The following is a 15,296-nucleotide window of genomic DNA, read 5'->3' on the forward strand; positions in this document are numbered from 1 at the left end:
CCTGCTCGACAGAGCTTACAATCTAATTAGGGCAGACAAACAGGACAAACAAAAGATAAGGGAATATTAAAGTGAGGATGATAAAATAAGGGTTCTGAACAAGTGAATAAGGGTTAGGAGTTAAAAGCAGCATCAAAGAGGTGGGCTTTTAGCTTAGATTTGAAGACGGCCAGAGATGGAGCTTGACGTACCGGCTCAGGAAGTCTAGTCCAGGCATATGGTGCAGCAAGATAAAAGGAACAGAGTCTGGAGTTAGCAGTGGAGGAGAAGGGTGCAGTTAAGAGAGAGATTTACCCAGTGAACAGAGTTCCTGAGGGAGGAATGTAGGGAGAGATGAGAGTGGAGAGGTACTGAGGAGCTGCAGAGTGAATGCACTTATAGGTCAATAAGAGGAGTTGTTTTATTATAGAACAGGTTCACAGCTCACTAGGGATACCTAGTTATAGAAGTGACCCCTATGTGTATTTTCCCTAAACTTTCTGCTTCAGCTGTACATGCCAGCAAATATATTTATATTTGCCAACAAACATATGACATTTTCAACATATTGTTAAATATCTGGAAAATATGAATATACCAAACACATTAGAGCTCAGAAACATCTGGGGCCCAATATTCATAACAATTTAAATGGCCAGAAGAGGCTCCTGTCCGGGGCTAATTGGGCATTTTCTATGGTGCTTAACTAGACAGCTGACACAGTGATGTTCCTGCTTGGTTCTTGTGGAACTCGTTTCTTCTTCCTTAAGTTTCCTTTGTGTTTTTAGTTATGCCGCTTTTATATTCACTAATCATTAGTCTTTTTTCAAGGCTTGATTTGGTTTACTCGCTTTTCAGCTGCATCTACAAGTGATCACATATACAGACTGCTGAGGTAGGCATTGTTTGCCGAAACACGGTGTCTTGTCGAGTCTTATTTATTATTAAAGAACAAGTTTCCCATCTCTCGTCTCCTTGGTTTTGCTTGGAAGTGTCTTGTTGATCACGCTACTCCTTTGTCTCCGCATTTCCCCTCATAGCGGATCCAGTTTCTCCACTTCTGTGGTTGTCTACTACTTAACTGGATAGCACCACTGACAATGTCTGGTTAGCACTCAAACTGAAACCAGCTATTTTGTGGGCGTTCTAGGGAGCAGAGACGGGACAAAGATCGTTAAGTGCAAATATTCAGCACATAACTGATAAAGATAACCACGTAAATAGGTCCACATAAAACACAGTCCTATCTCTATGTGGTTCTTCACAGCCGGTTAAGAGGCGAATATTGTACCTAACCAGCTATGATTTAGCCGGTTCCGTTTACCCAGAAATTCAATGCCGGAACCCAGACATAACCCAGCATTCAATTTCCGAGTTTAATACAAGCAGAGGTCTGTAAAATACTGACTGAATATCAAGCCCCTAAAAATCACATACAGTATGGATAAACACAGGACTAGAACATAAAGGGGTCCTTTTACTAAGCTGCAATGAAAAGGGCCCTGCGCTAGCGGTGGTTGCCTTTTTTTTTGCCGTGTGCTGAGGCCTTTTTTACCGAAGTGGGTAAGAGACCAAAAAAGAAATGGGCATGCCGTAAGATTACACTTACCGTGTGGCCATGCAGAGGGAGTACTTACTGTAACCCCTTGAGGTGGCAGTACGGGCTGCCCCACAAACCTGCCATAACCCCCCTGTGGAAATATTTTTTTCAAATACTGCTGCCAGTGCCAGAAATGCCGCATGCTGGGGGTGGAATATTTAAAAGGCATTAATCAACAAACAAAACTTTTCCGGAGATGGGAAGGTGGTAGGACTAGAGGACATGAATTGTGGTTGAAGGGGGGTCAGACTCAGGAGTAATGTCAGGAAGTATTTGTTCATGGAAAGGATGGTGGATACATGGAGTGCCCTCCTGCGGGAGGTGGTAGAGATGAAAATGGTAATGGAATTCAAACATGTGTGGGATAAACACAAAGGAATCCTGTTTAAAAGGAATGGATCCACGGAATCTTAGCAGAGATTGAGTGGCAACATCAGTAATTGGGAAGCAAAACCAGTGCTGGGCAGACTTCTACGGTCTACGCCCTGAGCATGACTGAATAGACATGGATGGGCTGGACTGGAAATTTTAAGAGGCTTCAATGTTAGCTTCAGAACTTTTAGTACAAGAACAGTGCTGGGCAGACTTCTACGGTCTATGCCCTGAGAATGGCAAGGACAAATCAAACTCAGGTATACATATAAAGTATCACATACCATGTGAAATGAGTTAAACTTGTTGGGCAGACTGGATGGACCGTTCAGTTCTTTATCTGCCATCATTTACTATCCAGCTCATAATCGAAAGTGATCGCCGGCCTTTTCCCGACACAAATCGGGAGATGGCCGGCGATCTCGGAAAAGCGGCAAAATCGGTATAATCGAAAGCTGCTTTTTTTTTACAGCATCACCGCTTTCCCATCGCCTCGCCGGTGAAAGTTCAAAGGGGCGTGTCGGCGATGAAGCGAAGGCGGGACATGGGCGAGTATGGGTGTGGCTACCAGATAGCCAGCTTTCGCCGATAATGGAAAAAAATACGGCGTTAAGCTGTATTTCGCCGGGTTTACTTGGTCCTTTTATTTTCACGACCAAGCCTCAAAAAGGTGCCCAAACTGACCACTTGACCACCGGAAGGAAGCGGAGATGACCTCCATGTACTCCCCCAGTGGTCACTAACCCCCTCCCACCAAAAAACCCACTTTAAACACTTTTTTTCCAGCCTGTATGTCAGACTCAAATGCCGTACCCACCTCCATGACAGCAGAATGTGTTCTGTCCTCCGACAGCCTTTTCCTGCTTGTGATGTGGCTCTGGGGTGAGTGTGACACCTTTTCTGTTATTTGCACTGCAGAGACACATCAGCAATGCATTGTGGTGGGTGTAGGTATTGGTAGTTGGTAGGCTCTACTCCCCTGGTGCTTTCCCCCTGCTTACTGGGTCCGAGTGTGCCCTGTTTTGTTTCCTGTTGTAGTCCATGCGGTAGTCGCCATTTTTGTAAGCCAGTTTTAATTCCCTTTCCGGTGTTACCCACGTTACAGAACGTAGTTATTACCTTGAATGGTGCTGAAAGAGGGCATTGTACACCATTGTGCCAGCTCTCCTACTGCTAATCTTAGTACCAGGGGACTCTTTGCCAGTGGGGCACAACCTCTGATCTGCAGTTAACTGTGAGTAAACGTGCATATTTCAAGAAAGGACTTTTTCAGAGAGATTAGTCTTCAGGTGTGAACTGGTGTGCCAAAGTTATATAGCAGCAATAAGTCCTAGAGGCTGTATGCAGGTCCCTGGAGCAGTTTTAGTGGGTGCAGTACATTTGTGGGTAGTGGGTTTTTTTTTTTTGGGGGGGGGGGGTTAGGGGGCTCAGCTCCCAAAGTAAGGGAGCTATGCACGTGGGAGCTTTTCTGAAGTCCACCGCAGTGACCCCTAGGGAGCCCGGTTGGTGTCCTGGCATGTCAGGGAGGCCAGTGCACTAAAAATGCTGTCTCCTCCCATGGCCAAATGCCTTGGATTTGGCGGGGGTTTGATATGGCCGACATAACTTTCCATTATCGCTAAAAAACGAAGCCAGCCATCTCAAACCCCGGCCAAATCCAAGGCATTTGGCTGGCCGGAACCGTATTATCGAAACAAAAGATGGCCAGCCATCTTTTTCGAAAATACGGGTCTGGCCAGCTGTTTGTGGCACCGCCAAAATACATCACCGGCGCCGTTCGATTATTCCCCTCTATGTTACTATGGAACTACCGCTGGCGCCCACATTGGGCCGGTGGTAGTTCCAGATTGCCGTGTGGTAAGCCCATGTTGGGCTCACCGCTTTTTAGTAAAAGGGTCCCAAAGCTAGAAACTGGAGCATAAAGGAATCCACAAAAAGAGTGCCTTGTGATGACATTTCTCATGGCTGAGACTGTCCCTTTTTGATGAGTTAAATGGCTTGGGTTGGCACTTACCATATTAGCCATCCTAAATAACTTGAAAGTACAGGCAAAACAATCAGATTTCCAGCTGACCAAAGTCACTTTTCAGATGCCTTGAGGGTGAATTAATAAGTAAAGAGCTATTCTTTAAGTCAGGCACTAGGCAGTTTTTTTTAGTCCTGATTTAAAAAGCAGCCCTACTTTCAGTGTCATAAGATATAGTACTGTTTGGTCAACATGACCTCAATGTTAATGCCAGTGCTAACATATATATGGTAGAGGGATAATATGTTTGTATAGACAGACACCGATGAAAATTAAATCTATATAAAAGTTTGCTGGAGATTTATAGATGAGCCTAAATTATAATTCTGCTTAATGTACTGTGTGTGGGAAAATTTTGCAGCTATTTTTTTGCTAACTAAGTGGCCTATATCTAAGTCACAGAATTTACCTCTACATTCCCATTTGCCAGCTACAGGCTAGTTGTCACAGCAAGAGAGATTTTATGCAACTCATGTTCAGGGGCGTAGCTAGGTGGGGCCACGGGGGCATGGGCCCCCACATATTTAGCCCTGGCCCCCTCTACTTCTGACCCCCCCCCCGGCAGCTGACCCTCCCCTGCCACTTTTGACCCCCCCCCTGCCGCTCCCACCAACCCTCCCCTGCCGCCGCCAGGTACCTTTGCTGGCGGGGGTCCCCAACTCCCGCCAGCTGAAGTCTTCTTCAGCACCGGTCTCCGGCGCGTTCGCTGATCTGTTTCTGTGAGTCCTGAGACTCCTGATGTCCTGCACATGTACACACAGGATATCAGGAATCAGGTCTCACAGAAACAGACCAGCGAAAGTGCCAGAGACCGGCGCTGAAGAAGACCAGCTGGTGGGGGCTGGGCACCACAGCCAGCAAAGGTACCTAGCAGTGGCGATGACAGGGGAGGTTCGGTGGCAGGAGGGGGGGTTGAAAGTGGTGGGGGAGGGTCGGCGGGGGAGTCAAAAGTGGCTGGGGGGTCAGCGGAGGGTTAAACTGTGTCCTCTACCTCAGGCTCTGGACCCCCCTCCCGCCGAGGTTTGGCTACGCTCCTGCTCATGATGTTAATCTTTAAAACAGGCAGTACTTTGCTTGAAAATGTGCATTCATTTACTACTACTTTGTAAGGTGGTGAAAAACCTAAGAATGTACCGGCTTACAAAGAATTCATATGATCACCAAAGATACATTTATATATGGAATTAAAAAAAATCTTTAGAGCCTGATATTCATAAAAAACTGCTCTTCTAAACATATGTTCCTAAATTTGTGCCCTATTTTCTGCCAAATTTAAGGGGTAATTTTGCTAAAGTGCATTAGGCTATGCAATATTTTTATAGTTATCCCCGGATTCTATATATGGTGCTTTGAGTTCCATACACCTAATTTATGTGCAGAACGCAATTGAATAACAAGTCAATGAACACTAATTGACATCCTATCAAGCAATTATTAATGCTAATTGGATTTAATTAGCAGTTACGTGTGTACATTTAGGTGCCCGATCCATGCCTAAATTTTACATGCAAGTCCGAAAAGGGGGTACAGAAATGGGAGGTCATGGGTGGATTTGGGGGGCATTCCTAGAATTTACATGCACAATTATAGCATAAGGGGGATATACACCTAATTTAGGTGCAAGGATTTGCACCAAGTTTCAGTTAGTGCAAATGACCGCACCTAAAGTTAGGCATGATTCCCTGGCATAAGTGCTATTCTATAAGCTGAGCCTATGTTTAAGGATATTTTATAGAATAGAGTTTAGCATTATTTTTCTGTGCCAACTTTTTAGGTGCCATATATAGAATCTAGAGGTCTTTTTACTAAGGTGCGCCAAAAAATGGCCAGTGCTGTTGTAGACGCATGTATTAGATGTGCGCATGTTCATTTTTCAGCGCACCCACAAAAAAGGTCTTTTTTTGTCCAAAATGGGCGTGTGGAAAAACAAAAATTGGTGCGCACCCATTGACTTAGTGGAAAAGTCTCATGCGTTAACCGAGCAGTAATCATCTGCGCAAATACAATGTCGATTACCATCCGGTTAGCACCGCATGCCATAAAATAAAATATATTTTCCTGCACATGTAGTGGATGCGCCTAAAAAAATGAAATTACATAGTAACATAGTAACATAGTAGATGACGGCAGAAAAAGACCTGCACAGTCCATCCAGTCTGCCCAACAAGACAAACATATGTGTATATCTCACCTTGATTTGTACCTGCCTTATTCAGGGCACAGACCGTACAAGTCTGCCCAGTAGTACTTCTCACCTCCCAACCACCAGTCCCGCCTCCCATCACCGGCTCTGGCACAGACCGTATAAATCTGCCCTCCACTATCCTCGCCTCCTAACCACCAACCCCTCTTCCCCCCACCTGCGCCACCACCCAATTTCGGCTAAGCTTCTGAGGATCCATTCCTTCTGCACAGGATTCCTTTATGCATATCCCACGCATGTTTGAATTCCGTTACCGTTTTCATCTCCACCACTTCCCGCGGGAGGGCATTCCAAGCATCCACCACCCTCTCTGTGAAAAAATACTTCCTGACATCTTTCCTGAGGCTGCCCCCCTTCAACCTCATTTCATGTCCTCTCATTCTACCGCCTTCCCATCTCCGGAAAAGATTTGCTTGTGGATTAATACCTTTCAAATATTTGAACGTCTGTATCATATCACCCCTGTTCCTCCTTTCCTCCAGGGTATACATGTTCAGGTCAGCAAGTCTCTCTTCATACGTCTTGGAACGCAAATCCCGTACCATTCTCGTAGCTTTTCTTTGCACCGCTTCCATTTTTTTAACATCCTTCGCAAGGTACGGCCTCCAAAACTGAGCACAATACTCCAGGTGGGGCCTCATCAACGACTTGTACAGGGGCATCAACACTTCCTTTCTTCTGCTGATCACACCTTTCTCTATACAGCCTAGCAACCTGCTCGCTACGACCACTGCCTTGTCACACTGTTTCGTCGCCTTCAGATCCTCGGATACTATCACACCAAGATCCCTCTCCCCCTCAGTACCTATCAGAGTCTCACCGCCTAACACATAAATCTCTCATGGGTTTCTACTCCCTAAGTGCATCACTTTGCATTTCTTCGCATTGAATTTTAATTGCCAAACCTTAGACCATTCTTCTAGCATCCTCAGATCCTTTTTCATGCTTTCCACTCCCTCCTGGGTGTACACTCTGTTGCAAATCTTATTATTATCCGCAAATAGGCAAACTTTACGTTCTAACCCTCCGGCAATGTCACTCACAAATATATTGAACAGAATCGGCCCCAGCACCAATCCTTGAGGCACTCCACTACTCACCTTTCCCTCCTCCGAGCGAACTCCATTTACCACCACACTCTGTCGTCTGTCCGTCAACCAGTTCCTAATCCAGTTCACCACTTCGAGACCTATCTTCAGCCCATTGAGTTTATTTAAGAGCCTCCTGTGGGGAACCGTGTCAAAAGCTTTGCTAAAATCTAAGTAGATTACATCTATAGCATGTCGATGATTCAATTCTCCAGTTACCCAATCAAAGAATTCAATGAGATTTGTTTGGCACGATTTCCCTCTGGTAAAACCATGTTGTCTCGGATCTTGCAACTTATTGGCTTCCAGGAAATTCACTATCCTTTCCTTCAGCATCGCTTCAATTACTTTTCCAATAACCGAAGTGAGGCTTACCGGCCTGTAGTTTCCAGCTTCTTTCCTATCACCACTTTTGTGAAGAGGGACCACATCCACCGTTCTCCAATCCCTCGGAACCTCTCCTGTCTCCAAGGATTTATTAAACAAATCTTTAAGAGGACCCGCCAGAACCTCTCTGAGCTCCCTCAATATTCTGGGGTGGATCCCGTCCGGTCCCATGGCTGTGTCCACCTTTAGCTTTCCAAGTTGTTGATACACACTCTCTTCCGTGAATGGTGCTCTATCCACTCCATTCTTAGGTGTACTTTTGCCAGTCCCTTGTGGTCCTTCTCCAGGATTTTCTTCAGTGAAAACAGAACAAAAGTATCTATTTAGTAAATTGACTTTTTCTTCATTATCTACATAGCGTTTCGCTGTATCTTTTAGTCTCACAATTCCCTTTTTAGTCATTCTCCTTTCACTAATATACCTGAAGAAATTTTTGTCTCCCCTCCTTACATTTCTAGCCATTTGTTCTCCCGCTTGCGCCTTCGCCAGACGTACCTCTCTCTTGGCTTCTTTCAGTTTCATCCGGTATTCCTCCCCGTGTTCCTCTTCTTGAGATTTTCTATATTTCTGGAACGCTAACTTTTTAGCCTTTATTTTCTCAGCCACTTGCTTGGAGAACCATATTGGTTTCCTTTTTCTCTTGCTTTTATTTACTCTTCTTACATAAAGGTCTGTGGCCCTATTTATTACTTCTTTCAGCCTGGACCACTGTCCTTCCACTTCTTGTACGTCTTCCCAGCCCATCAGCTCCATCCTCAGGTATTCCCCCATTTTTCTAAAGTCAGCATGCTTGAAATCCAGGACTTTGAGTTTAGAGTGGCCGCCCTCCACTTCAGCCGTCATATCAAACCAAACCATTTGATGGTCACTGCTTCCCAGGTGTGCACCCACTCGGACATTTGACACACTATTTACCGCCCGGGCCATGTGGTAGCTGGGTGGTAGTTACAAATTTGCACACCTAGGACATGCATAGGCACCTACACAGGTTAGTAAAAGGGCCCCCTAGCCCTTAGTGTACAGGAAGTCGTGTTAAGGCCATTTTTTAAAGGGGCAGAACTAGGCAAAGTATGGGTGAAGAATAGGCTTGGAGACTGTTTCGCATTGAACATGCAGGCACTGACTAACATGCAGTTAGCACAGGACCACTTACTGCCTTCTAAATAAGAGACACTAACCCTCATTCTATATCTGGTACCCAGATTTGGGCGCCCAAATTTGGGTGCACTTCTGAGATGTATGCACAACTTAATTTGTTAATGAGCTGTTAACCATCAATAATTGGATGCTAACAAACAACTATTGACAATAATTGCCAACAATTAGGATTTGTACTTCCATCTGGCTGCACTGTTCTGTAACACTGGGCACCTACATCCTATAGTATGCAACCCCACAGGGGGCACGGCCATGGGAAGGGCATGGGGAGGTCAAGGATGTTCCAAAAAGTTGCATACAGTGATATAGAACAATTGGTCTCCTTGACCAACTTGGGTACTGGGATCTAACAGCAGGTTTCAGTAGGCGTAAGTCTGGCACACAGAATTGGGCATAGGAAGTGGTGCTCAGCACTATTCTATAACGGGTGTGTACCCTTTATAGAATAGCATTTAGGGGGTTGTTTACTAAAGCTTAGCTTGCGTTATCTGCAGCAGGGCCCATTTTATTCCTATGGGCCCTGCTGCAGATAACGCAAGCTAAGCTTTAGTAAACAGGGGGGTTAGTGTCAATCTTTTCCAGTGTCCATTGTTGAGCACCATTTATAAAATTGTTCCCTAAGTGCTTCTATGCTAATTGCAAGCTGCATAGGATGGACCAATGGGTATTTTATTGCAGTAACTGTAGGCTACATCAGGGGTGGGCATACTCAAGGGTCACAACCCTGTTGGTTTTTCAGGATTGCCCCAATGAATATACATGAGATCTATTTGCATGCACTGCCTCCAGATCCCATGCATATTCACTGGGGAAATTATAAAATCCTACTGGGTTGTGGCTCTCAAAGACCAAGGTTGTCCATCCCTGGGTTATATGCTGGACATGTCCACACTAGGTACCATGTTAGTTTATGTACTTAGTGCATGTTAATTTTCTGCCTTAAAGTGTGCTGAATTTAAAATTTAGTTCACTTTAGTAAAAGGGCCCCTAAGATTTCAGCTGAAAATTCATCCTAATTTGGGAGCTTAAATATTATCCAACTGATATTCAGTGCTATTTAATTGACCAGGAATGGCTCCTGCCCGGTTAAATAGCCTGAAGCCGGTTAAGCGCTAATATTCAGCGCAAGATAACTGGCTATCTCGGCTGAATATTAGCACATAGGGACAGATTCTATATATTATGCCTAAAAAATCCACGCGGTAAACATTTATGACAAAGTGTATTCTATAAGCAACACCTAGATGTAGGAACGCTATATAGAATACACTTAGCTATATCCCAGTGCTTAAAACTACACATGCCCATTTAAACCAATGAAAATGTGGCATAAATTCTGAGGTATAGATTTACTCGCAGTGAGCTATATTTTATAACAACGTGTGTAAACTTTGGAACGCCCATGAAATACCTATTTCCTTGTCCATAGCCACTCCTCTTTTGAGCTGCGTGCTTTAGAATTTAGGCGCAGTTCATTACAGAATCCGCTTAGTGAGTTATGCGTATAAATTCTAATTCTTGCCAATTAGTGCTCATTATTGCTTGCTAAGTGCAGTTAAATATTCTGATTGGCTTGTCAAGCCAATTAAGTTATACTGCCTCCTATCCCATGACTCTAGTTTTCTCAGGAGTCTCTCATAAGGAACTTTATCAAAAGCTTTCTGAAAATCTAGATTCACTACATCAACCGGCTAACCTTTATCCACATGTTTATTCATGCCTTCAAAGAAATAAAGTAAATTGGTAAGGCAAGACATCCCTTGGCTGAGCACATGCTAACTCTGTCCCATTAAACCATGTTTGTCTACATGTTCCATAAGTGCCCAATTACTCCTGGGTTATCACTGCACAGCCATGATCTCGGGGTGGGACTACCACCAGCCTGCAGTAGTCCCAGAAGAGCGAGCGGTAAGCCCTCTGCTCTGTAAAAGGGCCCCTTATCTGATCAAGTACTAACATTCTGCACATAACCGGCTAGAAATGGCCTAAATAGAACCATATAAAGCACAGTCCTATATCTGGACCCTGTTTACTGAGCCGCGCAGTAAACACACTAACCTTTTAGCATGTGCTAACGCTAGAGACACCCATATATTCTTATGGGTGTCTCTAGCATTAGCGCATGCTAATTTTTAGTGCGTGCTAAAAAGTTAGCATGTCTGTAGAGCGGCTTAGTAAACAGGGCCCTTTATGTGGTTCACCATAGTCGCTTAAGTACTGAATGTCGCACTAAACCGGCTATGTTTTGTCCGCTCATGTATGCCCAGATATTCAATGACGGAGCCTGGACATGGCCTAGGATTGAATATCCAAACACAAAACCAGCGGCAGTCAGCAAAACACCAAGTCCCGCCAGCTGAATATCTATTCCATTATAACTTTTCTGAAAGGATTGTTTAAAGTCTGCTAGAGTATATAGGAATCATAGAAATTTACTATGGTAGATTACAAGGATGTCCATTTTATAGGTTTTCCATTGATCGACACACGGACCTTGAAAGACAGTTCAACATAAATGCAGAAGATGGAAAAATCACTTTGGCAACACCATTAGACAGAGAAACAAATGTGTGGCACAACATAACAATCGTTGCAACAGAGATTAGTAAGTATATCTGTTTTTTGCTTCCTATATCTGTTCATTGCAGTCTTGTTTCCTTTCAGTCAAATGTTGTAAAAGCACGAAGTTTACGCAGGCTTCACTGACCACCAAGAAGGTCTAGGGGGGCCCTTTTACCAAGCTACGGCAAAGGGGGGGCCAGCACTGGCGTCGGTGCGTGTTTTACATGCGCGTTGAGGCCCCCTTTTACCGCAGCTGGTAAAAGAGAAGGTCTCATTTTCCTGCATGAAATGGCCGGGCAGCAAGTAAAGCACTTGCCGAGTGGCCATTTTGTTGGGGAGGGGGGAGCCCTTACCATCACCCACTGAGGTGGCGGTAAGGGCTCCTGCACTTACCTCGGCGGTAACTAGGCAGCGCGCAGCACTGCCCGATTACCGCTGGGTACAGTCCGGTGCTACAAAATAAAATAAATGACGGCGCGGTAGGGGTGGGAAATACCGCCAGGCTGCTGAAGTAGCCCGGCGGTACTTCCATTATAATGAGCGGTAAGTCCGTTTAGTAAAAGGAGCCCTAGATTTTAATAATGTCCAAAATTATATGCATTCAGCAAAAAAAGAATATTAGGTGGACCTCAAAATATGTGCTTTTTATATTGTCTGCTACGGGGTTTTGATGAATAGTATGAGGTATCCACGGGCTTTCTAATATAAATCAACTGTCATCTGTTACGTTTCTGTTATCCTATCTGCCACTTTCAGCAGAGCATACCATACTTCATTGAGGGAGCTTTATTAAGCTATGCAGACATCTAGGACTCTCCATGTTCTTATCTGTATTCATCCAAATGTCGTATTCTAGGTTAATCAGTAGGTTTTATGCAGTATATATGTAGAATTATCGCTTGTAAGTCAGTTTAACAGGAGCATGAAGGGTGAACACTTCTTTGTCTCCTATTAACAATGTACCATTCTTATGCCATCAGAGCAAGTCCTTAGAGCACCGGTACGTTGCATAGTCATATATTATAAGAACTGTGAAAAAAGTAGTTTATATTTTAAAAAAAAGAAGAAATCCTCCATTATTGCATAGTGAAACGATTGCTTTTGAAATGTGCATCTTGTGTACTCAGTGATAGTCAGGCAAACCATTTAAATAAAGGGCATCCAATCTAGTATAGACAGTATAGAATTGCAAACATCTAAAGCATTGTCCACAGTTATGAAAAACAGCTGAAGGAATATTTCATCATATTGTTTTTAACGACAAGATTTTTATTTTAAAAGCATGTACAGGTGTAAATAGAGAGACTATACGTGTAAATGGTGGTTTCAGAAAGCCACTAGTCATATGAGGGAATGGTTAGGGTGAAGAAAAAAAATCGATGAGGCGTGTTTTCGGCAGACCAACATTTATATACATGTTCCCATTTTCAGATATGAATGTACATATGTATAATTCTCCATTGGGTTCTGCACCAGTTTAGAAGCACATAGAATATCTGAAAAATTCATGTTTTGACCAGGGTTTTACATGAGGGATTAAGACAGTAAATCTCCTTAATCCCTCTTTCTTTATTTCTTTCTTCCTTTAATGTGTAAAAAAAAAATCATTTGAAGACATTGAAAGTTAAATTGCTGCCACTTATAGGTGCAATTTTCTGAGCTCAAGAGACTGTGCTTCTAAGTGCCGTTACTTGCATATAGAAGCTGCTGCATGACACTTCTTTTAGTTTCTATTTTTAACCTTTCAAAGTTGCTGCTTTTCCTATACATGCCAGAAAATACATGCATATTTGCTGACGTTCTATGTATTTTACAAAAGGCCTAACATAAACTTTTGTAGAATAGTTTTGCAATTGTGAACATTCTGACATGGAAATTCCAATTCCAATAACTATCAACCGCATTTTCACGTATATAACCTGTGGGTTAGCACGACTTTACATTGTTTTGCAAGAGGTGCGAGTTATACACAAGGGCAGGTTATACACAAATTTATTTACAAAATCAGTGCTTTTCAATAGAAGTAATATACAATTTAACATTTTATTGCAGTAAATGCAGGGTATACATGGGTGTGGGGTATATACGATTGTATTTACAAAATTAGTTTTTTTTTTCCTGTGGGTGTCACGCTTCTAACGGAACTTCTAGATTAGTGAGCCCTTGGGCCACTGCCGAGGAGCAGCAGCAGCAGGAGCATCACCCAAACACAGGACAGGCAGAACAGACTTCCCGGTACCCTCGGCCGGAACACTCCGACAAAGGCTGCCGCCCAGGCAGCTCAGGCAGACACCAACAGGACCGAGAATAGCCCAAACTTCACCTGCACTTAACCACCATTCCTCAATGGTTGAGCCCCAGAGTGCGTGCGGTCGGCAGGACTTACCAGACAGGGCAGGAAAGCAGAGTTGCAGGGACCAACAGGCTAAAGGAACCAGGAACCCGGCTGTAGCAGGGCAGGCAGCCGGCAGCAGAGTAAGCCAGGAGACAAGCTGGGTCTGGGCAGGCAGCAGTCAGAAGAGTAAGTCATAAGACAAGCCGGGTCTGGGCTGGCAGCAGTCAGAAGAATAAGTCAGCAAACAAGCAGGGTCAAAACCTAAAACAGGAAAACCTCAGAAGCACTGCAAACGAGCTCCAACAAAGGAAACTCCTCTGAGGACCTCTGTTGCAAGGCAACTAGGAACCTTCCCAGGTGGTTAATAAAGGAAGCCCACAAGGGAGTTCACCCGGTACGGGTACTGCTTAGTTCCAAAAAACTCCCAAAATAATCTGGCGGGCTGGAAGATCCGGACCGGACCAACATATCTTCTGGAACATGGGAAATGGTAAACCATCAATTCGCAGCATTCCCCGGGTCTAACCCCCGGGACCCGAGGTGATTGCAAGCCAGGAACCGGGACACAACTGTGACAGTGGGCTGTATATGGATGTGGGGTATGCTTGTTTATGGTTATATAAGTCAAATACAGTATCTATCTATACTTTTGTTTTGCTAGGTTATGATGACAGCATGATTAATAACATAGGGGCCCTTTAACTAAAGTATGTTAGGCACTTAGCAGACGGTTTAGTGCTCGGTAGCCATTGCTACACAAATACGGTATTTTCATAGTTACCACTCTAAGCTATACATTGAGGGCCCTGTTTACTAAGGGGCATTTGTGTTTTTAGCACACCTAAACTGTCACGGTTGTGGCTGTCCCCTTGTGTTCAGACCTACTGTTTCTCTGTGTCTAGCTCTGTGACCTCTCCAGTCTGCTTCATTTTCTAGTGTTTGTTCTTCCTGTAAACCAAGCCTCGCTTTGGTCTCCCTGCTTCTGCTTCTTTTCCTACTTGTGACGTCATCAGTCTACTCCTTTATAAGGACCCAGGGAGCTTTCCTACGTGGCCTTTGCAAGAGGTCTCTTAATCTTGTGTTACCTGTTTAGATCATATCCATGCTTGACTTTGTTCCTGAGTGTTTTGCTCCTGAAGGTTTGTGCTATGTTTCCCTTGGTGTCTGTATCTGTTTGACTCTACCCTTGGATCCTGTTTTTAGTCTAGCCCTACTTTTGACTCTCTTGCTATAGTTAAGCTCTGTGTTTAGCCAACTCTGTTTCTGTATTCCCTGTTCTGTTTCCTGTGTGTGTGGTTCTTGTCTGTTAATTCTGAGAGTCTGTAGAAGCCAGCATTATCTCTAATTACCTCACTGCTATGCAGTTGGGTCTGCTGCCTCACAATCTACCTGTCCTCTCCCTTTCCAGCTGTGGATGCTGGTAAGCACATTGCTTCTTTGTTTGTTTGTCTTCCCTTAGTCTGCTTAATCCTTTGCCTACTATGTTTGCTTCCTGGCTATTGAGCTCTGTTTCTGCCAAGTTCTGTTCCTGTTGTGTGTTTGAGCCAGGTTCTGCCCCTGTTATGTGTTTGAGCTAGTTCTGTCCC

At 44.1% G+C, this 15,296-nt stretch overlaps 1 protein-coding gene across 1 annotated transcript in view; it reads left to right on the plus strand.

The window, feature by feature from the left end:
- CDH8 (cadherin 8) overlaps window positions 1–15,296 on the plus strand; it is a 590,312-nt gene that overhangs the window by 411,170 nt on the left and 163,846 nt on the right. Inside the window, exon 7 of the mRNA XM_030204496.1 lies at window positions 11,282–11,418. Coding sequence (XP_030060356.1) covers window positions 11,282–11,418 — 137 coding nt within the window. The remainder of the gene's footprint in view (window positions 1–11,281; window positions 11,419–15,296) is intronic.

This window comes from Microcaecilia unicolor, chromosome 5, assembly GCF_901765095.1.
Source record: "Microcaecilia unicolor chromosome 5, aMicUni1.1, whole genome shotgun sequence".
Lineage (NCBI taxonomy): Eukaryota > Metazoa > Chordata > Amphibia > Gymnophiona > Siphonopidae > Microcaecilia > Microcaecilia unicolor.